The sequence below is a fragment of the Macrobrachium rosenbergii genome, chromosome 44 (assembly GCF_040412425.1).
Source record: "Macrobrachium rosenbergii isolate ZJJX-2024 chromosome 44, ASM4041242v1, whole genome shotgun sequence".
Taxonomy (NCBI): domain Eukaryota; kingdom Metazoa; phylum Arthropoda; class Malacostraca; order Decapoda; family Palaemonidae; genus Macrobrachium; species Macrobrachium rosenbergii.
Window position 1 is genome coordinate 40055984 of NC_089784.1, and position 24984 is coordinate 40080967.

A 24984-nucleotide genomic window follows, 5' to 3' on the forward strand; every position below is an offset into this window, starting at 1 on the left:
TCTTTATCTTGTGTGCAGACCATCTCAGTCGTTTTTCCAACTTCTTGGTACTACATCTCTCCACCAATTTATTGTCCTTGATATGATTTGCCCACTTTTTTCAGCCATTAATCTTAACATTACATAGTCACACCTTTTCAAAATCTCCTCCATTTTCATTTTCAGGGTCCATTTTTATTTAGCAGTGGTATAGCAGTCTTTCTCTGTTGCACGAAGCTGCAGCTACTTTCAGTTTTAATGCTTTCTCAGTTCCTGCTTAACAGTCAGCCGTTTCCCCAAGGTAACAAAAATGTTGTACCTTTCCTAAGCCTTAGTTGTCACAACTGTGGGATCTCATCACCTGTCTCTTCCCCATATACTCCATCAGTTCATTTCAGGCATTGAAAATCTCTTATTCCATGTGTAAAATCCTGACTATCTCTTGTGACACCATCTTTACATACGGAACACAGGACAGAGATCACCCTCACACTTTTCCCACAGCAATCATATGGCCACTTTCCATATTGTACGTTTTCCTTTGCTTCCTTTTAATTCACTTTAAGCTTTGTTCTGTTCTTGTCACTTTATTCTATAAGCTTTGTTCTGTTCTTGTCAAATCCATGAATGCTTAAAACCCCTCTAAAAACACTTAGAACTGCCCATTTTGATAGCTTAAACCAAGAAAAACCCTGTAAAAATGCTCATACCTGAGTATTTTAATAGTTTTATCACAATAAGTGCATTTATTCATGAAAATTATGTGAAGATACAGTAATTAGTGAATATTTCTCAGTGAAAAATAATGCGAATGGTCGAATTTTCCGCGAATGATGGCTAGATATGTTCCACAGAGAAACCTGCGAATGCTTGAGTCTGCGAACCATGAGAACGCGAATACGGGGGGTTTACTGTAAGGAATTTTTTTTATACATTTGATTTCCTATTTTGTAGCACACGTATGAGTTCACTGAACTTATTTTAACCTCAAATCTTATAATTCAGAGCATGGGCTCACACTGTGAAATAAAGAAGCATGGTACAATCACTTAAAAAGACTCGCGTAAGGAGCTGTTTCTATGTGCTTGATTAAGAATAGTGTGATTGCCTGTTCTAAAATACACTACTGTACATAGCTGCATACAATTACCCTTTATTTGACCACATATCTCAGAGTTTCTGAACATGTGGCTGTGAGATGAACAAAGAATGCTTTCTTTTTTTTGGAGCTGCACATACTTTACTTGTAAAAACAAAAAAAAAAAAAAAAAAAAAAATCACACTAATACACAGCATAGACCCTTTATGAAGCAGAGAATGGACACCAAATGAACAACTGAAGCATACAAACATTGGCACATGGTTTTACTTGCTCTCAAGACAAAGAACTCATGCTCACAGGCTCAAACAGGAAAGCGCCAGTTGTGTGCATTCGTTTCACTGTCTGATAACTAGCTTATGTAGTGGATTATTCCAGTGCTACAAAAGATTGTCTGCTTTGAGGCATTCATTCCACCATCAGCTAACTAGCATATTTAGTGGATCATTTTGTTAAGAATGAAATACTTTTAGTTTTACTTAGATGAGTCTGCTAAGTAACAAATTCCGATGTCTTGAGGTCTGTGAAGTTAAGGTGTCACTAAATTCAGTCAATTATTGGAAAATACATCAAAGAATGTGGAAGACCATTTCACAGAGATTTTGTTATAGCCTAAGGTTTTAGAACTTTATTGTGGCTCTTAAGATCACCCAGCTATCAGGTGATATTGAATTTCCCTATCTACCCATCAAGTGAAGAAAAGTAAGTGAAGCAGATGGGTGAGTGATTCATCAGGTATCTTCTGTCAGTGACAACCAAACAAAATGTGATGAACTCCATAGGTGAGAAAGGGATTTTCCTCATAGGCAGCCTCATCCACCAGTTCCACCACTGGTTAATGATTACAAGGAAATTTACATCCACAATTTGTCTAGTAGTTGGCTATCATTGTATGAAAAAAGTAATTTTATTAAATGTTTGTTTATACCCATTTTAGATACATCAACTTTTAAATTGCTTTTAGTAATAGATGATGACGATTTGAATATTTCCAGATTTATTTGAGCAACTTAGACCTGACTTAGTAGCCCCGTTGGTTTTGTGGCTGTGCCATGAAGATTGCAGTGAGACTGGTGGGCTTTTTGAAGGTGCAGGTGGATGGTTTGCAAAATGTAAGTACATCATATTTTAAAATTAATGGTGATGGGGATTATGGGTTAGAACACAAATTCTAAGTACAGTAATACCTCAAAGTTGTGCTATTCGAGTTGCACGAATTCACAGATACATGAATTTTTCATTGGAACCTAACTAATGGTCATACCCGAGTTTTTCACAGACGCGAACACTGAGAAACCCAGCAAAAGTGTTTGTTTAATTTTTTATGTAATTTATAAGTTTTCAAGCTTTTATGTGTAAATTAAATAACATTAAATATTATTAAAAGTAATAATTTCTCTCTCTCTCTCTCTCTCTCTCTCTCTCTCTCTCTCTCTCTCTCTCTCTCTCTCTCTCTCTCTCTCTCTTTTAGTGAGATGAATTTTTATGGTACATGTATACAGGTATGTTTATTTGTATGATAAATAAACTTTTTACCTAATAATAAGTACTAATTTTCAAGTAATAAGATTAATAAAATTAAATAATAATAATAATAATAATAATAATAATAATAATAATAATAATAATAATAAAACTGTAATTACAAAATTCGTATTATTTTGAACAAACAAATTCTTCCCTCGTCTTTTTTAAGAAGGAGGTTGAAGGCAAAAGCTGTCAGACATGTCATTTAACATGACAAGAAGGGGAGTGTTGCTAATCAGTGGTCAATTTTTTTTTGTAATTCTCTCTCTCTCTCTCTCTCTCTCTCTCTCTCTCTCTCTCTCTCTCTCTCTCTCTCTCTCTCTCTGTGTCTGTGTGTGTGTGTGTCCGTAATAATTCATAAAAAATTTCACTCTCTTAACCCTTAAACGCCGACTGGACGTATCGTACGTCAACTAAAATTGTCTGTTGGGTGCCGAGTGGACGTACCGTGTACGTCGACTACAAAAATTTCAACCTTCGGTCAACTTTGGCTCGACCAAAATGGTTGAAAAACACAATTGTAAGCTAAAACTCTTACATTCTAGTAATATTCAATCATTTACCTTCATTTTTTGTCTCTAGCACAAATTTCGATTTATGGTGAATTTTAACTTACGGCCTTTAAAAATTTCATAAATTCTTTCGTCATTTTGTCGTAATGTTTGCACCGGTTTATATTAGTCGTTACATAAAGTTTTATATATGGAAATGTGTGCAATTTCATGTGGAATACAACAGAAAATAACTCATGTTTTAGCTTCTATCAGTTTTGAAATATTTCCATATAAATCATGATAAGTGCCAAAATTTCAAGCTTCGGTCAACTTTAACTCAACCGAAATGGTCGAAAAATGCAATTGTAAGCTAAAACTCTTACATTCTAGTAATATTCAATCATGTACCTTCATTTTGCAACAAATTGGAAGTCTCTAGCACAATATTTCGATTTATGGTGAATTTTTGAAAAAACTTTTCCCTTTCATCCGCGCGCAGTAACTCAGCCGAACATCTCAAATTCTTTTGTCACTTTGTCGTAATGTTTGCGCCAGTTTATATTAGTCGTTACATAAAGTTTTATATATGGAAATGTGTGCAATTTCATGTAGAATACAACAGAAAATAACTCATGGTTGTAGCTTTTATCAGTTTTGAAATATTTCCATATAAATCACGATGTGCCAAAATTTCAACCTTCGGTCAACTTTAACTCGACCGAAATGGTCGAAAACTGCAATTGTAAGCTAAAACACTTACATTCTAGTAATATTCAATCATGTACCTTCATTTTGCAACAAACTGGAAGTCTCTAGCACAATATTTCGATTTATGGTGAATTTTTTAAAAAAGCTTTTTCCTTACGTCTGTGCGGTAACTCTGCCGAACATCTCAGAAATTCTTTCGTCACTTTGTCGTAATGTTTGCACCATTTTATTTTAGTCGTTACATAAAGTTTTATATTTGGAAATGTGTGCAATTTCATGTAGAATAGAACAAAAAATAACTCATGGTTGTAGCTTCTATCAGTTTTGAAATATTTTCATATAAATCACAATAAATAGAAAAAATTCTACTTTTGGTCAACTTTAACTCGACTGAAATGGTTGAAAACTGCAATTGTAAGCTAAAGCACTTATAGTCTAGTAATATTCAATCAATTACCTTCATTTTGCAACAAACGGGAAGTCTCTAGCACAATATTTCGATTTATGGTGAATTTTTGAAAAAAACATTTTTTTACGTCCGCTCGTTACAAATTCATGCATCATTTTGTTATAATATTTTCTCTGTGTTGCTTTGATCGTTTTACAATTTGTTATATACCAAAATCATTGCAATTTAGTATACAATACGAAGAAAAAAAATAACTCGTTAGCTTTAACCGTTTTGCTCACAGCGTGATTGGTATACAATTATTATATATGAAATTTTTTTTTCGCTCTGTCATATATTTCAATATATTTATATATGATAATGATATTTTTTTTCATTTCTGATGATTGCATACTAAACATCAGGCAATGACAAAAAAAGGAGCCAAAAGTGAACTCTTAATCTTAAAAACTAAGCATACTGTAAGTTTTTGAAAAAAACTTTTTTTCCGCTTCGGCGCAAACTCCTGAACGCCGCCGACATGCGACAGACACTTTTGTAAATAGAGGCTTGGCGTTAGAGTGTTAAGGTTATGATGATTGCATTTTTCCGAGCAAACACTGGGGACATGAACTCTTGGACAGACCAGAGTGTGATGAGGAAGATAGCCGACATACGTGCTGTTATCACATCTGTGCAAGTAGGGTGACTGGAAAACCAAGGTAGTCATTGTGGATAGGAGATAGAGCCCCCTTGTCCTGAGTCTTGTATATTCTATCACAGTGCCAACACGCAGTATTGTGGCTGAGATCAACTATAAGAGAACTCTTTGAGATTGGTTGGTCTGTCTTATGGAGTCCTGGGGAACTATGAGAGTGCAACGCCTTTTAGGACAGGCAGCTGCTATGCTATCAAAACAAAAAATTTTTTTATTTCATTTCCATTTAAGATAAAAGCTTTGGAGCCATGATTGCTTATCTGACCAGGTGGAAGTTGTCTTTGACTGCAATGAGTATTACAGGAGGCTGCAGTAAAGCAATGGTTTTGTACAGAAAATCAATGTTTTATTTTTATTTTTATAAATAGCATGTACTGTTTTTACTTGTCAGATCGATGGGAGCGTGCAAAAGGAAAGTTTTGCCGAACTTCTGTTAATGAAGGAGTTACTCCAGAAGCTGTTAGAGATAACTGGGATGCAATCACCGATTTTACTGATTCCGATCATCCAACTTCAAACCGTGAAGCGACAGCAATTTTAGCAATCGTAAGTCTGCTTTTGTATTGATTCTGATTAACATTTTTTCAATACAGTATTTAACACAGTTGGAAGCAGGATAAAAAAAAAATTAAAAATTAAATATTTTTTAATAAAACACATCAGTTTACATACGCCCTAGTCTTGAATTCAGCAGCTTTCAGGACACAGCAAAAGATGAAGAATCCTTACCTGGTGGGTATCTGTGTGGGCAGTACATCTTGTAATAACACTGATAGTTATTTTGTTCCCTTCATGAAAATTCAAGTTAAAACTTATTAGAGATTTTAATTTTTATTATATTATTCATATTCATTATTACTCTTAGTTTTTCTAAAACTGAAATGTTATATTTTTTCAAACTGAGAAGACAAAGCCAGAGTAGAGCAGTTTATTTACAAAAGCTCGTGCAGATTGGTGAATACGTATATACTGTATATATATATATATATATATATATATATATATATATATATATATATATATATATATATATATATATATATATATATATATATATATATATATATATATATATATATATATATTAATCCCTCAATTATCCGGATCGCCATTATTTGGAACTGGACATTATGTGACTTCCCTGGACCAGGGATCAAGGCCCCAAAGATATACTGTAGTATATGAATTTTTAAAAATTTAGAAAAACTCCCCCCCGATGGTTGGCAATGCTGCGCAGCCTCAAGAAAATTTTGGTAACGCTGCCTAGACTCGGACTTGCTGAGATGGGGTTTTAGGGGGTGGGGAAGGCCTCAAGAAGTTTCCATGGGGGTGGGGGGCAGATGGCTTTGCGCCATCGGGGAGGAGGGGCAGCAAGGTTGTGTAGAAGAAGGCTCAGAGGTGTTATTTTGGTAGGTGGATGGAGCAGCAGAGTAGTTTCTATGGCTGGGAGGGGATGGGGATGCAGTGTTGGATGGGTGAAGAGCACTAGGTAGACCTGACTTGACAGAGCTTGTTTGGTTTGTGTTTTTATGTTTTTGATACAGTAATTCACATTTTATAAAGGATATGCACAGAACTTCATTTTTCTATTTATATTTTATGCAACAGTAATTTTGTTTATATTTTTACTATATTTTCTCATTTTTTTTTACTCTTTCAAACCAAAAGATAAATGCAATCATATGCATAGGGTACAAAAAGAGAGAGAGAGAGAGAGAGAGAGAGAGAGAGAGAGAGAGAATAACCGAGGTATGTTTACATCAGTGCCTAAGTACAGTAACACACATCCTTTACTTTTGTATTTATATTTTATGCTACAGTATTCTTGTTTATATTTTCACTGTATTTTCTAATTTTTTATTCTTTCAAACCAAAAGATAAACGCAATCGTGTGCGAATGGTACATATGTATGCACACAGTCATTCTATGTTTTCGGTGAACATGCTGCAGCCTGTTTGGTTTTGTCTTGCCTATATATTAAATTCACATTTTAAATATTTTTACGATGATTAGAGATGAAATGCCAACAGTGATAAAATATTTTCTTGAGCGCAAGAGAGATATGTTTACATTGGTAAACAAATGAATTGGGAAACAGCTGTTTTTGGGATTTTGAGACATTTTGGGCTTTATTCCAGTTCCACTGATCCTTATGACATACATATGTGAACTGTCAAGTAAAAGAATGTAATCTGAATGACCACTGTCAAGTATGTGAATGTTGGTCAAATAAATTTAGGTAAAACATCGTAAATGAAGAGAGACTGATTGTTTGAAAAGGCAGCAAAAGAAGCAAGAGGTTAATTCAGCTAAGGCTAGTACTAAGGGAATGCATGATTTTTCTTCTCCTTCTGGTAACCTTTGTTAGGACCTCTTCTCCCCTTCATTCTGTTACTCCTACTAGAGCTTCCCAATTGATTCAGGACATAAGGTTTGATATCCTTATGGACAAAGTGGAAAAAATTGTTAGTGTTAGTGATGTGTCAGTGAAGGAGGCAGCTGCTTGTCCTGTGGATGCTCCTAGGCAAAGGTCACTGGGGTACTCCCCTACACATGGGAGCAGTCATACTGGAGGTCAAAGGGAGGTCGGTGGGGTCTGCCCATGGGCAGTCGTCCTCTCAGTCGGACCTGTTGCAACTTCCCAGGTCATGACAAAGGATCACCGTTGGAAAGGCATCCAGTCGGAATTGAGTAGGCTGTCCTCGAGTTCCAAGGTTTCCAGCCCTTAGGAAAGGCACCAGTGGCACTTTAGTGATGAATCACAGCCACTGAAAATGCCTGCGGAGGATACGGTTGACTCCCCTCCAGTGCCTTACAAGAGATTTTGAGAGTCCCTGCAGCAGCCTTCGTGTAGTTTCTGGGATCCCCCTGAACGCTTTTCTCCAGAACTCCCTATACGGAAACCCAGGCGTTTGCTCCAAGACACTCCTTGTCGTCTCGCAAGCGCTCAAGAGCAGCCAACTCCCAGTTACACCCAGACTCTCGGTAGTGCCTGAGTTCCCATTAGCGCCTGATCCTCTAGTTACACCCAAGCGCCCGTCATTGCACAAGCACCCCTCAGTATCAGAGTGCCCTTCAGTCCCCAGGATTTCAGTACACAGACGGACTCTGCCTTCCATGGAACGATCTGCACATTCTCCAACATGTCTGGTGCCTCAGGAGTCATATCTATCCCGTTTCGTCGGAAGAGGGGAAGAAGGTAATATGGGTCTCTGCTCCCCTCAACAGCCTATGCAGCTTTGTTGACATACTTGCTGCAGAAATTTCCAGGATTCTTCATGCCTGCGGCCCTGGCCTCCCCAGCTTCAACCTTTTTCATCAGTGATAAGTCTACCAGCTCCTCCAGGCTGCCGCAGATGGTGCTTTCATCTTCCGCTCGGAAGGCTCTCAGTGAGCTGGATAGTTGGCTTTTGGAGAAGAGAGAGCAGGGGAAGTCTTCGTTCAGTTATCCTCCCTCTTGTCTGGTGCATTGGAGATATTCTTTGTACGACACCAGAGAAGCTCCCTCACTGGGAGTGACTGCCTCCAAGAGGGATTTCCAGCCTGGGAAGAACCCTAAAAGGGTTCAGAGGTCTGGTTAAACAAATCATTTATAACTAATTCGCAGGGGGACTTCTCAGGACTTATAGACTCGTTTGGGAGATCAACCTTCACCATCACTAAGGTGATGTTCTCCCCTACAGAACTTGACCACCTTCTGAAGAACCTTTTTAGAGTATTTGAAGTGATAAGTTTCTTGGACTGGTCAGTGGGTGCATTAGTCAGTAAGATTAGGAATTGCTCTTCACTTCCTGAGGACATTGTGGCAGATTGGCTGAATGTCCTGTCATGCATAGATAGGGGCATCAGGGGTAGCTCTCAAGAGTTAGCCTCTCTCTATGCAATGGGAGTACTGAAGAAGAGAGAGCTCTGGTGCTCATCCACCACAAAGAGCTTCATGGCTTCTCAGAAGTTTGCCCTTTTATACTCTCCTCTCAATTGCCAGCACCTCATTCTTCTAGGTGCCCCAGGGATTCTTCGTCTACGAGTACCAGGACCATTTCTCCACTTCAGCCACTGCCCTTTTTGGGGTAACAGGACCAGAACTCAGTCAAGGCCTAGGACGAACCTGCATTTCTTGTCTTGCCCTTTTAAGAAGTCCTCCTCCAAGCCTGCTGCTCAGAAGTGAGGATCCTTTCCTCTACGCGCCAGTAGGAGCCAGTCTCCTACATTACCGGGAGAGGTGGAGTGCAAGGGGAGCTGAGGAGTGGATTGTGTCAGTGCTGAAACATGGCTATTCCATTCCATTCAGGGAGAAGCCACCATTAGTCAACATGCCCATCTCGTTGACCGCCTACTTGGTAGGATCAGAGAGGTTTTCGGCTCTTTCTAACAAAGTTTCAGCTCTCCTCAAGAAGAAAGCCATTGAGAAAGTCGAAGAGTTCAAGTCAGACAGTTTTTACAACTGCATCTTCGTAGTCCCCAAGGCATCAGGGGGATGGAGGATGGTACTGGACATCAGCGCCTTGAATTTCTTTGTCGAAAAGACAAAATTCAAGATGGAAACAAGTCACTCTGTCATGTCATCCATTCACGAACTATAGACATGCAGATGCCTAATTCCACATTCCTGTACATCCAAAGTCTAGGAAATATCTAAGATTTGTATTTCGCAACAGAGTGTACTTGTTTCACGCCTTATGCTTTGGTCCTTTCGACTGCTCCGCAAGTTTTCACCTGAGTCCTTGCTCTGCTCTCCTAGTGGCTTCATCTGATGAGGATAAACATCTCTCTCTTTCTAGACAATTGGCTCTTTCGATCACCATGGAAGGAGAAGTGCATGGAGGACCTTCTGAAGATCCTTCATTTAGCTCAAGAATTAGGTCTCCTAATCAACCTCCAGAAGTCCCAGCTGGTTCCATCACAGACAAATCTCTATTTGGGGATGACAATAAACTCTCAGAGTTTTCAAGTTTTTCTCTCCCCCAAAAGAATTCAGTCATGCCTGAAGAAAGTCGACGAATTCCTTGCCCGTCAAACCTGCTCTGTGAACCAATGGATGATCCTTCTTGGTACCTCAGTCTCCATGGAGCAATTTGTTTCCCTGGGAAGTCTCCATATGAGAACTTTTCAGTTTTATCTGCAGGCCAGCTGGGGCAGGAAAGTTCGTCCGGACACATTTGTCTTTCTGATATCGCAAGAAATAAAGGAAGATCTGTGGTGGAAGTCAGAAGGGAGGTCCCTTGTTCCATTGAACCCCAACCTAGACTTCTATGCAGATGCATCGAATTGGGGTTAGGGACGCTTCTAGGCACCCAAGAAGTGTCAGGAACTTGGTCCCAGGAGCAGATTCACTGCCATATATCATCCTCAAGGAGCTGACAGCAATTTGGCTAGGCCTTCAGCATTTTGCGTCGGTAGTCCACGATCAAGTAGTGACCGTACACTCAGACGACACTATGGCCCTGAGGGACGCATTCATTCTCCCTTTGCAAAGCAGCGAGAAATCTCCTTTTATGGGCACACCACAACCAGACCAAGTTGGTGACGCGGTTCATCTAGGGCAAGCTCAACATCCTTGCAGACAGGCTGAGCTGTCGCTGTCAGGTGCTACCCACAGAGTGGACTCTTCATCTGCAGGTGTGTGAGAATCAGTGGAAACTGTGGGGAGACCTCTTGTAGATCTGTTTGCAACATCCAAGAATCATCATCTACCAGTCTTTTGTTCACCAGTACCAGACCCTCTAGCATGGGCGACGGACGCCATGCTACAAGACTGGTCACACAAGGATCTCTATGCCTTCCCACCATTCTGCATGATATGGGAAGTCCTCAACAAGATCCTCAACCACACGAATGTCACAGTGACTAGTGGCCCTGTTCTGGCCATGACAGGAATGGTTTCCAGATCTCCTCAAGCTGCTGACAGACTTCCCAAGGTTGTTACCACAGAGACCAAGTCTGCTTAGACAGCTCCACTTCGGGCAGTTCCACCAAGGACTGTCCACTCTGGCCCTGACAGGGTTCAGACTGTCAAGAAACTCCTCTGACAGAAGGGGTTTTCAAGAGCAATTGCAAATTGTAGACGCCCTTCTTCCAACAAGGTCTATCAAGTCAGTTGGACAGTCTTCAGAGCCTGGTGTAGAAGATATGACATCTCGTCTTCTAAGACGTCTGTAACAAACATTGCTGATTTTCTCCTGTACTTGAGGACACTGAGGAACCTTTCCTCCTCTAAGATCTCTGATCAGAGGATACAGGGCTATGTTGAGCTCGGTGTTTTGGCACAGAGGAATGGATCTCTCAGCCAATCAAAACCTATCCGACCTAAAATCTTTTGATACCTCCAAATCCAAGGGGCAAGAGGCTGTCTCTTGGAATTTGGATGTAGTTTTGAAGTGGCTCTTGGGACCTTGCTTCGAGCTTCTTCATTCTGCTTTGCTATGAAACCTTACCCTTTTTCTAGCAGCATTAGCAACCGCCATAGGGTCATTGAGGTGCACGCTCTTGACAAGAGAGTTGGATTTTCCCAAGGTGATGTCATATGTTCTTTCACCCTGGGCTTTTTAGCTAAAAATAAAGATCCAACCAAACCCTGGCCTTGTTCCTTCACAGTTAAAAGCCTGATGGAAATATTGGGCCCAGATGAGGAGGAGAGAGTTCTGTGCCCAGTAAGAGCACTGAGGTACTACTTGCACAGAACAAAGAAGATTTGAGTATGAGTAATTTATGGTGCTCAGTTAGAAATCTGTCTCATTCCTTGCCCAAAAATGGCTTGTCTTTCTTTTAGAAGGATATAATTTCTGAAGCCAGTTCTCAGATTGGAGAGGAAGCTTTATTGTCCGTCGCAGCTAAGGCTCATGAGATCAGAGAGGTCTCCACGCCGTTAGCCTTCAACCACAACCTGTCCCTATCTTCAATTCTTCAAGTGACTTATTGGATTTGCAAGTCTGTCTTTGCGAGCCATTATCTTTGTGATGTGGAAACTACTGTTGAAAATTGTAGTACTTTAGGACCATTATCCGTGGCTGGCATGGTGTTGGGGGAGGAAGCCGTAGGAAGCTTTTCGTCCTTCCTTTTCTCTCTGCCTTGAACTCAGGTGTTGAGTCATAATGAGAGCCTTAGGGGTACTTTGTACCTGGAGACTCACCAGCCTTAGTTTTAATGGGTGGGTGGTGTTTTTATATTTTATAGTGTATGTGATATTCATGTTTTTTTTTATTATGGTTATTTGGTTTGTCAGCACTGTGCCCCGGTTTGTCAGTACTGTGCCCAGGGCAGGACCAATTGGCTACTTGTATACTTTGTTAGTCAGTGGGTTCATCCCTTGCTGCAAAGTACCCACTGATGTAGAGGTGCGTTTGGCCAACTCGCCACATAGTACATGATTAAGATGAGTGTGACCAGAGGCAGTATCTACCTGCAGCAGCTCTCTTACCAGGTAAGGAATGACAAGCATTGTACCAATGCTAATAATTTTGTTCTCTGACTCATTATCATCCGTAATGTTTTTGGGTAGAAAAATCCATATCTCACGTCTGTGTCAATTTGGGATTCAGCAATGTAATTACTTGGTAAGTTACATTATATATATATATATATATATATATATATATATATATATATATATATATATATATATATATATATATATATATATATATATATATATATATATATATATATATATATATATATATATATATAAAATTTATAATTATATGGTATTTTTATGATAAAATAAAGTTTCATATATACTTACCAAGTAATTACAAATCATAGCCCTCCCTCCTACCCTGATATGGAAAGAAGGTCAAAAACAATTGAGCTCTTTGCTGAAGTCATTCCTCGCTTACCCCGAAAGTGGGCGGGGACTAGTCACCTGCACCAACACTAGAGCTACTGCAAATGTCAAAGTTTGTAAGCTGCCAGCAAGCGAAACTGTAAGTAATGAAATTACTTGGTAGATATAAATAAAACTTTATTTTATCATAAAAATGTCATTACAGGCAGTCCCTGGTTATCGGTGGGGTTCTGTTTCTGAGGGTGTGATGATAACCGAAAATCGCCACTAACCGAAAAGTGGCGATTTCAGCGCTTTTTCGGCGATTTTCGGGGGTTATCGGCACCTCTGTTAGGTATGTATTGGTGCCAATACCCAATTATTGGCGCCGATAAGTGGAAATCGGCGATTTTCGCTGAAAATTGCCGATTTTCGTCACTAGACAAGCCCCATAAAACCGAATCGCTGTTAACCGGGAACTGCCTGTATTAATGGAATTATAATTTTTATTTGTTGCATATACAGTACTAGAGTCCCGGTTTACAAAGCCCGTTTTTATGCAAAACCAAATTGCTGTTAATCTTCGAAAATCGTAAAAAGTCCTGAAAACCTGTATTGAAAACGATGGAATTACAAAATTTTTATTTGCCATTTTGCATATTTCTTACAGGCAGAATATTTCCCCCCGGTTTACAATGTGGTTTCTTTTATGCAGAGTCAGTAAAAGCCAGAAACCCGTAAAACGTCACTGCCTGTATGTAAAATGGGTATATGTAAACTAAATCGTTAAAAAAATCCTAAGAAAACCTTACTTTTAATGCTTACATACCCTTTAATGTGTATTGTAAATGATGTAAACTGCAATTTTTGTTTTTTTTTTTTATTGAGTTTTTCATTAAAAAAGTCAAAAATTTTTATTCTGCCATTTTGGAGCCATATTTCTTCCGCGGGACGATAAAACAGAGCAAAACAGATAGTTCGACGGAGTAGGACCTTAACCTAGGATCATGCTTAATTGTAAAATCAATAAAGTATAATTCGGAGTCCGCAGTAAGTATTAATTTATACCGACCGCCGGAGCATTCCGGCGGGACAATAAACCAGAGCAAAACATGACACACACTAAATTAAAACTAGGATCATGCAACTCTTAATTGTAAAATAATTTAAAGTATTCGGAGTCCGGTAGTAAGTGAATATTTAGATAGCAGTACACTGCTGGTCATAGAGTTCTGGCGGAACATCGAGATCCCGTGCCTCCGCTACTTGGTTACAGCGGGAGGGCGGGCTGGAGGCCAACCTACTGAAACCAAAACCACCGGAGTGGTAAACCAGGGGCGGAACCAGCGAGGAAGTGTTTGAACCCTGAAGGTGATATAAAATGGGTTGACACCAGAATAAAGGTAAACTAACATTATGTTAAAGTAAAATCCTCAAGTGGACGGGGCAAAATCGGACGCCGAAAAACAGCTGTCTCTGATTTGTTTGTTTACTGATAGGAAACATTCTAGTCTAAAGTTCAGCTCTCTCACCCTCCCTGAAGGCGCAGCCCAGACAGTAAAAGGGAGGAGAGAGAGGAGAGGAAGAGGGGTGGAAGGGAGAGAAATTCCTGTAACGCAGTCCAACCAACAACCGACCCATAGGGCAGAAGGGCAATGCATAAAGAAGATCCCCTTTTTATTTTTCTCTCTCTCTCTTAGATGCCCTAGCAAACCCAAAACTCTCGGATGGAACAACAAACAGGAACTCCTCTCAGCCCACCTCTCCTCCCCACTCTGACATAGTCGGGAGAGATGGAGCTAAGACTTTAACTGAATAAACCCTTTAATGAATTGATAAGTACTGTTGTCATAAACATAAAAATACAAAACTAAAATGAATTGATGCCATCAAATGAGTGTATGCCAATGTACATACATGTTACAATAAATTTTTGTCATCCATTGTTTTGACAAAAGAAAGCACCACCTTGGAGAGGGATTTACTGGTATGTTTTTAAAAGTTTATTTGCTAATTCTAAGTATGATTAACACACATAACAGAATGCAAGAGAAATGTTTTATCAAGGTCATCATGGATATTTCATCTTTAATCACCATAAAAATGATAATAAAACCCCACACGAAGATGGTTTAAAATGTTTATTTCTTAAAGGAAAAATGTGCTAGAATGGAATGAGTACAGAAACGGGCAAACAGTCATTGGGATGTCTACAGAGTGCAGTCTTTCAGTGACAACAATCAGCATTAATGAGTCTATTTCATAATAGATGTTCGATCTGGGGGTAGTAACAGCATTCCTATAGCTTTTTCTCTGATTACATTTAGAAATTTCTTAATAATTCCAGCTGACACAGGGACGAGCTCAGAAAAGTCAAAATGAGGCTAAAAAATGAGCAGTAAAAATATAAATGAGAATACTATAGCATAAAGTATAAACAATATAGTGTAAGAGTGTGTGCGTTACCGTATTAGGCTTTAATGTAAACAGCTCTCTCTCTCTCTCTCTCTCTCTCTCTCTCTCTCTCTCTCTCTCTCTCATATGTCAGCACTGTACATTGTAATGGGGAAGGTATTCACTTCTTGAAAACTGTCTGTTGTACTGCATGCTTTCACTTCCATAGGTACAAGCTGCTTGATATTTAACTATGTTGGAGCTTACACTTATCATGCTCAGATGTCAGCTATCTTGGAAATTTCAGGAGTGTTTTTTGAAATCTTGGTTTAAAATGAATATTATTTACCCTCAAAATTATATATAACTTTCCACCTTTTAATGGGTATTAGTAACTGAGTCTATTTTAAAAGTCACTTTGTAAAATTCTTGAACTTAGAATTTTTACTTAGACTTTGGGCATTCAGAAATTTTATATAAGTTCACAACATACTTTGAGCTTTCACTGTCACCTCTCCACACATCTCACACACTCTCTACCCTGATGCCTTTTTCCAGCTGACTGCTTCCAGAGTCTTCGTATGTATGGACATCATTCGATGCCAAATCTGGTATAATTTTCCCAAGTTTTGTCCATATGGGTTCCCTTTTCCATTAATGTTTCATGTTTACTTATCTGTACATTTTGCTCAATGGTTGTTATCGAGTTAATGTTATAGTGCGCAAGAGGTCACCGAGCGAGGTCAAAGTCTCAATTAGTTCTTTTCTGAGTACTGTATGAGATAAATGTTTTAATTCATATGGGCAACAATTGGTCAAACTTGGCATCTGGGATCACTTAGTGTGTTATCACCCATTTTCTGTTTTCTTCTCTGTCTTTATCAATGATTTTCTGTAATCCTTTGTGCATTTATTAAGATATGAATTTATTAAATTATAGACTCGATTCCTTTATACATATCCTTAGTGAAATATCAGTTACTGAATCTTAAACATAAAAACACAAAACTAAACAAACTCCAGAAATTTAACGACACCAACTAATGAGTGCGTGCATACGTAGGTATGTGTTATCATATTTTTTGCCTTGTGTGATTTATTGTACCGTATTTCATTACAAGTTTAGTTGACTCCAAGTATGATTATCAAACATATTATAACATTGCATAAGAGAAATATTTCATTACTGTTGATGTTTCATCTCTAATCACTGGAAAAATATTTAAAATCCCAATTTCATATGTAGGCAACACAAAACCAAACAGGCTGTAGCAAGTTTACCCACACCACGGAATTAGTGCGTGCGTAAAAGGTTGCCATTTCTTCTTTTTTTTGCTTTGCTTAATTTATTGTATCATATATTTCATTTCAACTCGGCTGTTTCTCTCTCTCTCTCTCTCTCTCTCTCTCTCTCTCTCTCTCTCTCTCTCTCTCTCTCTCGTACACTATTCACATGATTGCATTTATATTGTGGTTTGTAAGAATAAAAATTAGAAAATACAGAAAAAGGTAATAAACAAGGATACTGTTGCATAAAATATAGATAAAAAGTGGACTGTATGTGTTACTGTACTTAGACTTTGATGTAAACACCTCAGTTAATGTTTCTCTCTCTCTCTCTCTCTCTCTCTCTCTCTCTCTCTCTCTCTCTCTCTCTCTCTCTCTCTCTCTCTCTCTCTTTACTGTATATCAGTACTGTACATATACTTTAATGAAATGTCAATTACTGAACCATAAACATAAAAACACCAAACCAAACAAACTCCAGGAAGTTCAAAACACCATCAAATGAGTGTGTCCATATGTAGGTACGTGATGTAATATTTTTTGCTTTGTCCGATTTACTGTACCGTATTTCCTTACAAGTTTAGTTGACCAAGTATAATTACCCAACATATTATAGCAGTACACAACAGAATATTCCATCACTTGATGTTTTATCTCTAATCACCGTAAAAATATTTAAAATCCAAATTTCATATGTAGACAACACAAAACCAAACAGGCTGTAGCAATGGAATTAATGTATACATACATGTTGCCATTTTTCCTTTTTTTTTTTTAGCTTTGCTTGATTTACTGTACCATATTTCATTGCAAGTTAAGTTGATTTTAAGTATGAATATCACAAATATACAGATATCATAACAGTACATAAGAGAATATTTTATCGGTATTTCAACTCGGCTCTCTCTCTAGTTCCTGGTTGGGCGGTTGGGTTCCGTTCTCAGCTAGCGCCCTGCTGGCCGCGAGTTCGAATCTGACCGGCCAATGAAGAATAAGAGGAATTTATTTCTGTTGATAGAAAGTCATTTCTCGCTATAAGCTGTAGGCCCCGTTGCTAGGTAACCACTTGGTTCTTAGCCACATAAAATAAATCTAATTCTTCAGGCCAGTCCTAGGAGAGCTGTTAATCAGCTCAGTGGTCTGGTCAAACTAAGGTATACTTAACTTTCTCTCTCTCTCTCTCTCTCTCTCTCTCTCTCTCTCTCTCTCTCTCTCTCTCTCTCTCTCTCTCTGGTACCCTATTCATGATTGCATATATATACTTTGTTTTGTAAGAATAAAAAATTAGAAAACAGAAAAATATAAATAAGAGTACTGTAGCATAAAATATAAATTAAAAGTGGAGTGTGTGTGTGTGTTAATAAAATGTGAATTGCTGTATCATAAACATAAAAACATGAAACCAAACAAGCTCTGTCAAGTCAGGTCTACCTAGCCCTCTTCACCCATCCAATACTGCATCCCCACCCAGCCATAGAAACTGCTCCCCTGCTCCACCCACCTTCCAAAACAACACCTCTGAGCCTTCCTCTACCCAGCCTTACTGTCCCTCTTCTCCGTTGGCACCAAGCCATCTGACCCCAATGGAAACTTCTAGAGTCCTCCCCCACCTCCCAAAACCTTTTCCCAGTCAGTCTGAGTGTAGGCAGTGGGACCAACATTTTCTTGAGGCCGTGCAGCATTGTCAACCACTGGAGGGCAGTTTTGTTCAAATTTTTACAAATTTTTATATATCATATTTTTTGGGCCTTGATCCCTGGTCCAGGTGTGTCGGATAATGTTGAGTTTCAGGTAATGACCATCCTGATAATTGAAGGATTACTGTATTTTAAAAAATTTAATTGCTTGTAATTTTTTAGCCTGCATATTGTCTATGTTATGTTCATATTAGTGAGGAAGTTATAAATTGTTTTGCTCACAAAATTTGCACAAACTGTAGCAGTGTTATGTTTTGTTACAGGGACTACAAGAACTGAGCTCTGAACCAGCAGTTACATCAAATCCAACAGCAGCCTCAGCTTCACTGGGAGTAACAGGCCCTGTAAGTAGCAGTTATGTGCAGGTGTGATAAGATAATTTTAAATTTAAAGTTGACCTCACTATTCATAAGGGTTTGCTCCATTTGAAATCATTTAGTCAAAACTGCTTATTGTTAGAATGCCCTGATGTAATCCAGTACATCTAGTGAACAAGTGCTGTATTGTTACTGTGTATATTTAAAATACACTGTATTTGTAGTAATAAGATCAAGGTCTAAAAGGAGAACAAGATGTTGATGCAATATTTGTAGGGTAAGCACAGAATCTGTGAATAGTGCTGAGTGGCGGATTCTTGTAGGTTATGCAGAGCTGTTTGGTTTTGCATTGGAAAGCTCTGGAGAGTATTTGTGAAAGATTTATTTTCATTATTTCATGAAATTTAGGCTTTCAAGGTAAGTGGTTGGCCAGTAAGATGAAGAGATCCAGAAAATGAAGATGAAGTACTAGGACCCAAAGGTGGAACTGGAAGAAGACCCCCCACAGTTGCAGTAAGAAGTAATAGTTAGAGGGGTTGGACAGCAAGATTGAAGAAAGAAAGTAGGATTGGAGGTAAAGTGAAAGACTAAAAAGGGGGTGCAGCTAAGCCAAAGGTATGCTGCAAATAACAGTACAGATGATTTAGAATTAGGGAGAGGGAGTAATCATAAGGTAGATGCTACAAGAAATTGAGCAAGAGCTTTGATGAAGTTGTGATATACAATTGCCTAAAGAGGCAGAAGTGAGTGTATAGAGGAATATTTTTTATAGCATAGTCACTTGTTTCATCCTTTAGGAGTTACCTTCCATGGGTCTGTCAGAACTCCATGGTAGACCAAACTAATATCAAAGAATTCTCTTTTAGTCGGTGTTGTGGCCAGGTATTATGTCATAATGATAAACCCTGTGACATTATTTAGGTTCTTTTCTTCGTCAAACTGCTAGAAGAGGAAGTGATTATTGTGCGTGCGCAGTCCACCATATTGTCGACAACAGACTGGCAAGAGGCCAGGAGGCCGTTAGTTTCCATTGGTCGTTTTTGAACAAATTTGATTCTTGTCAGTGCTCCAAAATTCAATAATTATGGAAACACAAAATAAAGAAGCAAGTTAAGTGCTTAGTTTTAAGTCCCAGTCAAAGTGTTAGTTTTAAACTTTTGTAACTGGTAGTTAATTTGTGTGTGAAAGCCAAAAAAACTGGCTTCTCTTGTTAACACATAGCCAGCGTTAAGTCGTAATCGCAGATTGTTAGTTGTGGAAAGTGTAAAGTGTTTTAAAAATTCGTCATTTCAATTTGATGTTTTAACTAAAATAAAAGTTCCACAATTTATCATTAACCCTTTAACGCCGACTGGACGTATTTTACGTTGACAAAAGTTGTCTGTCAGGTGCCTAGTGGACGTAAAATACGTTGACTACAAAAAGCTTTTTTAAATATTCGCGGAAAAATACTCATAGGCCTCGTTTGCAAAATATTTTAAATCACGTGCCTTGAGGGATGCTGGGAGTTCACGGATCACGCTGTTGTTTTGTTTACAAGCGTGATCCAGCTGCGCATGCGCGAATTTCTTTCTTATCCCAAAAGAAAGCATCAGCTAACTCTGCTGAAAATCTCAGAAATTCTTTAGTCACTTTGTCGTAATTTTTGCACCGTTTTCTAGTAGCCTTTACATAAAGTTTTATATATGAAAATGTGTGCAATTTCATGTAGAATACAACAAAAAATAACTCATGGGTGTAGCTTTGATCAATTTTGACATATTTTCATATAAATCACGATAAGTGCCAAAATTTCAACCTTCGGTCAACTTTGACTCTACCGAAATGGTAGAAAAATGCAATTGTAAGCTAAAACTCTTACTCTAGTAATATTCAATCATTTACCTTCATTTTGCAACAAACGAGAAGTCTCTAGCACAATATTTCGATTTGTGGTGAATTTTTGAAAAAACTTTTTCCTTACGTCCGTGCTGACTGCTGAAAATCTCAGAAATTCTTTAGTCACTTTGTCGTAATTTTTGCACTGTTTTCTATTAGCCATTACATAAAGTTTTATATATGAAAATGTGTGCAATTTCATGTAGAATACAACAAAAAATAACTCATGGTTGTAGCTTTTATCAGTTTTGACATATTTTCATATAAATCACGATAAGTGCCAAAATTTCAACCTTCAGTCAACTTTGACCTGATCGAAATGGTAAAAAAATGCAATTGTAAGCTGAAACTCTTACATTCTAGTAATATTCAATCATTTACCTTCATTTTGCAACAAATTGGAAGTCTCTAGCACAATATTTCTATTTATGATGAATTTTTGAAAAAAACTTTTTCCTGACATCCGCACTAACTCTGCTGAAAATCTTGTAAGAGCCTGACACTGTCTCTTCCAAACACACGTGTGTTCGTCGTCCATTGGAGTGGACAAGACAACAAGAGCATCTGGTTTTCTTTAAAGGAACGCAATTTCAAGCATACAATATTTCCATCTGTTTCTCCCTAACCATTGTTGTCTTGATGTATGTACAATCACCACTACTCGCATTGCCATGCAAGCATTCTAATCATGTACTCATAATGTTCCAACAGATCTTCTGTATCAAACTGTGTGTATGTTTCTGTTTGTGAAGACGCCAAACGTCTCGCCACTCTGATGGACGACGAACACACACATTTTGGAAGAGACGGCGTCAGGCTCTTACAATCTCAGAAATTCTTTAGTCACTGTTGTAATTTTTGCACAGTTTTCTATTAGCGATTACATAAAGTTTTATATATGAAAATATGCACAATTTCATGTAGAATACAACAAAAAATAACTCATGGTTGTAGCTTTTATCAGTTTTGACATATTTTCATATAAATCACGATAAGTGCCAAAATTTCAACCTTCGGTCAACTTTGACTCGACCGAAATGGTCAAAAAATGCAATTTTAAGCTAAAACTCTTACATTCTAGTAATATTCAATCATTTACCTTCATTTTGCAACAAATTGGAAGTCTCTAGCACAATATTTCGATTTATGGTGAATTTTTGAATAAAATTTTTTCCTTATGTTTGCACGCAGTAACTCGGCTGAACATCTCAGAAATTCTTTCGTCACTTTGTCGTAATGTTTGCACCGTTTTATATTAGTCGTTACATAAAGTTTTATATATGAAAATGTGTGAAATTTCATGTAGAATACAAAAAAAAATAATTCATGGTTATAGCTTTTATCAGTTTTGAAATATTTTCATATAAATCACGATAAGTGCCAAAATTTCAACCTTCGGTCAACTTTGACTTGACCGAAATGGTCGAAAAACGCAACTGTAAGCTAAAACTCTTACATTCTAGTAATATTCAATCATTTACCTTCATTTGGCAACAAATTGGAAGTCTCTAGCACAATATTTCAATGTATGGTGAATTTTTGAAAAAACTTTTTCCTTACATCCGTGCGATAACTCGGCCGAACATCTCAGAAATTCTTTCATCACTTTGTCATAATGTTTGCACCGTTTTATATTAGTCATTACATAAAGTTTTTTATATGAAAATGTGTGCAATTTTATGTAGAATACAACAAAAAATAACTCATGGTTGTAGTTTTTATCAGTTTTGAAATATTTTCATATAAATCACAATAAGTGCCAAAATTTCAACCTTCAGTCAACTTTAACTCGACCGAAATGGTCGAAAACTGCAATTGTAAGCTAAAACACTTACAGTCTAGTGGTATTCAATCAATTACCTTCATTTTACAACAAACGAGAAGTCTCTAGCACAATGTTTCGATTTATGGTGAATTTAAAAAAAAAAAAAAAAATTTATGTCCGCGCGTTATGAATTCATGCACCATTTTGTGATAATATTTTCTCTGTGTTGCTTTGATCATTTTACAATTTGTTATATACCAAAATCATCGCAATTTAGTGTACAATACAAAGAAAAAAAAATAACTCATTAGCTTTATCCGTTTTGCTCACAGCGTGATTTGTATAAAATTATATATGAAATTTTTTTTTTGCGCTGTTATATATTTCAATATTTATATATGATAATGATATTTTTTTCATTTCTGATGGTTGCATACTAAACTTCATGCAATGGCAAAAATAAGGAGCCAAAAATGAACTCTTAATCTTAAAAACTAAGCGTGCTGTGATTTTTTGAAAAAAACCTTTTTTTCCGCTTCGGCGCTAACTCCCGAACACCGCCGGCATACGGCAGACACTTTTGTAAATAGAGGCTCGGCGTTTAAGGGTTAACACACTATACTTACGGCTGCTGCATTCTCTGGAATAGTTTTGTTTCTTCTGTCTAAGCATTACACTTCCTTGCAGAAAATTGAATCCGAGTGTAAAGGAACTGTTTATAACCAACTCAACAGCAACCGGACCAAGTGCTTTTGTTTACGCAAACCATCTTGAATGGGGGAAAGGCGACCAATCCAGAAGCATCGCATCTGTAACCCAAGCTTGTGGATCTGGCGCTGACGAACAATACAGGGGGAGACGATTTTTTGCGATCGCAAACAGATCTAGAATCGGTCTTCCCACAGCCCATAACTCTATGCAAACTAGAGGGTCTAGAGTCCACCCGTGGGGAGAACTTGTCTTCGACAGCTGAGTTTGTCTGCAAAATGTTGCATTTCCTTGAATGAATCTGGTCTGGATCTGGGTTCGATTCTGATCCGCCCAAATGAGAAGGGTTTGCTGCTTGGCAAAGGGAGAAAGAATGAGTTCCCCTTGTTTTCTTATATAAGATGGAGCTGTGGTTGTCCGAAAGGACGGACATTGTCTTCCCAGACACCTCCAATGCAAACACTTGCAATCCCCAGTGAATTGCCGTCAATTCCTTCATGTTGATGTGCCACTTCATCTGTTCTGAAGTCCACAGGCCTGAAACTTCTTTATCTCCCAGAAGGGCTCCCCAACCTAGGTCTGACGATCTGAATAAAACACTAGGTTGGGGTTCAGAGGGAGAAGTGACTTCTGAGAGAGCTTGTCTCTAGAATTCCACCAGGCCAGATCTTCTTTTATTTCCTTGTTATTGGAAAAGCGAAAGAATCCAGGTGTTTCTTTCTGTTCCAGTTGACTTTCAGGAAAAACTGTAGGTTTCTCATGTGAAGCCTTCCTAGGGACATGAACTGCTCCATGGACGAGAGAGTCCCCAACAGGCTCACCCAGCTGTTCACAGAACAGGACTGAAGGGCGAGAAACTTGTTTATTTTCTGAAGGCAGGAGTTTATCCTTTGGGGGAGCGAAAACCTGAAAACTCTGAGAGTTTATCCTCATCCCCAATAAGTTATCTCCTGAGAAGGAGTCAGTTGAGATTTTTGGAAATTCAACAAGAGGCCCAAATCCTGGGTGAGAAGAAGGGGTTGTGAAGGTCCTCCGCACATTTTTCCTTCGACTGGGACAAATAAGCTAACGTGAGATAATCAACGTTGACTCCCATCAGATGTAACCATTTTGCCACTGGGGCAAGAGCACGAGTGAATACCTGTGGGGCTGTCGACAAACCGGAGCAAAGGGCTCTGAACTGGTACACTTTCTGCTGGAACACAAACCTTCAAAACTTCCTCCAATCCTGATGAATTGGGACATGGAAGTAAGAAGTAGCGCTTTCATGTCCTATCGAGATCATCCAATCCTCCAAACGAATGGATGCAAGGACGGACTGGGACGTCTCCATCTTGAATTTAGTTTTCTGTATGTACAAGTTCAGAGCGTTTACATCCAAAACTGGCCTCCAGCCCCCAATGCTTTGGGGACTACAAACAGTTGATTGCAGAACCCCGGAGATGAGGTGTCCTCAACTAGCTCGACTGCTTCTTTTACGAGGAGCGCTGTCACTTCTTGGGAGAGGGCTGAAAACTTCTCAGAATTTGTCAAGTAGGACATCAATAAGACAGGCTTGTTGCTCAAGGGTTTTTTTTTAGAAACAGGATCGAGTAGCCTCTCTTAGAACTTGGACAATCCAACTCTCCGCTCCTCTTGCTTTCCAACGCTCCCAGAAATGTAGGAGCCTTGTGCCCACAGGTGTGTGGAAGACTAGATCCACACTTATGTGTGGGTGGTCTGTAGGAGGACTTCTTGATAGCTCTGGGGGTGAAATGAGCATTTCCGTGAGGTCTGGGGAAGCCCCTTTGTCTGCCTCTACCCTGAAAGGGCTGGGGTTGGACAGGAGAAATTGTCCTAGGGGGAAAAGCTGGAGACTCTCTAGGCCGTCTCGTTGATTGTGTGAGGGGATCTCATGATTTTTATTGTAGATCAGTCAGCATCTATAGCAGTCGATTGAGGGAAAGGTGCTTCTTGTCCAGAGGCGAGAAAAGGAGTGCAGTCTTCTGGGAGGGAGAAACTCCCTTTGTGGTGTTTGAACACCAAAGCTCCCTTTTCTTGAGGATATCCATTGCAAAAATGGAGGATAACTCAAAAGAGCCATCTCTAATACCCTTATCCAGGCAAGAGATGACTCCCAAAAAATCCGAAGAAAAGTCTTCAGGGATATGAGGGCACTCCTTCAATTTACGAGCAAGAGCTCCTACTGCCCAGTCAAGAAAGCTGAGCACTTCCAAAACTCTGTACAAATGCTTGAACAGATGGTCCAATTCCCAGGACGAG

General features: G+C 38.6%; 1 protein-coding gene across 2 annotated transcripts in view; it reads left to right on the forward strand.

Moving 5' to 3' along the window:
- The window catches only part of Mfe2 (peroxisomal Multifunctional enzyme type 2), a 130561-nt gene that overhangs the window by 49027 nt on the left and 56550 nt on the right, over nt 1–24984 (forward strand). For both annotated transcript variants that reach the window (XR_010850420.1, XM_067088388.1), the window contains exons 6-8: nt 2074–2190; nt 5305–5459; nt 18318–18398. Coding sequence is in view for 1 of the 2 variants with exons in the window: in XM_067088388.1 (XP_066944489.1) it covers nt 2074–2190; nt 5305–5459; nt 18318–18398 (353 nt within the window). In the remaining variant the exon portion in view is untranslated. The remainder of the gene's footprint in view (nt 1–2073; nt 2191–5304; nt 5460–18317; nt 18399–24984) is intronic.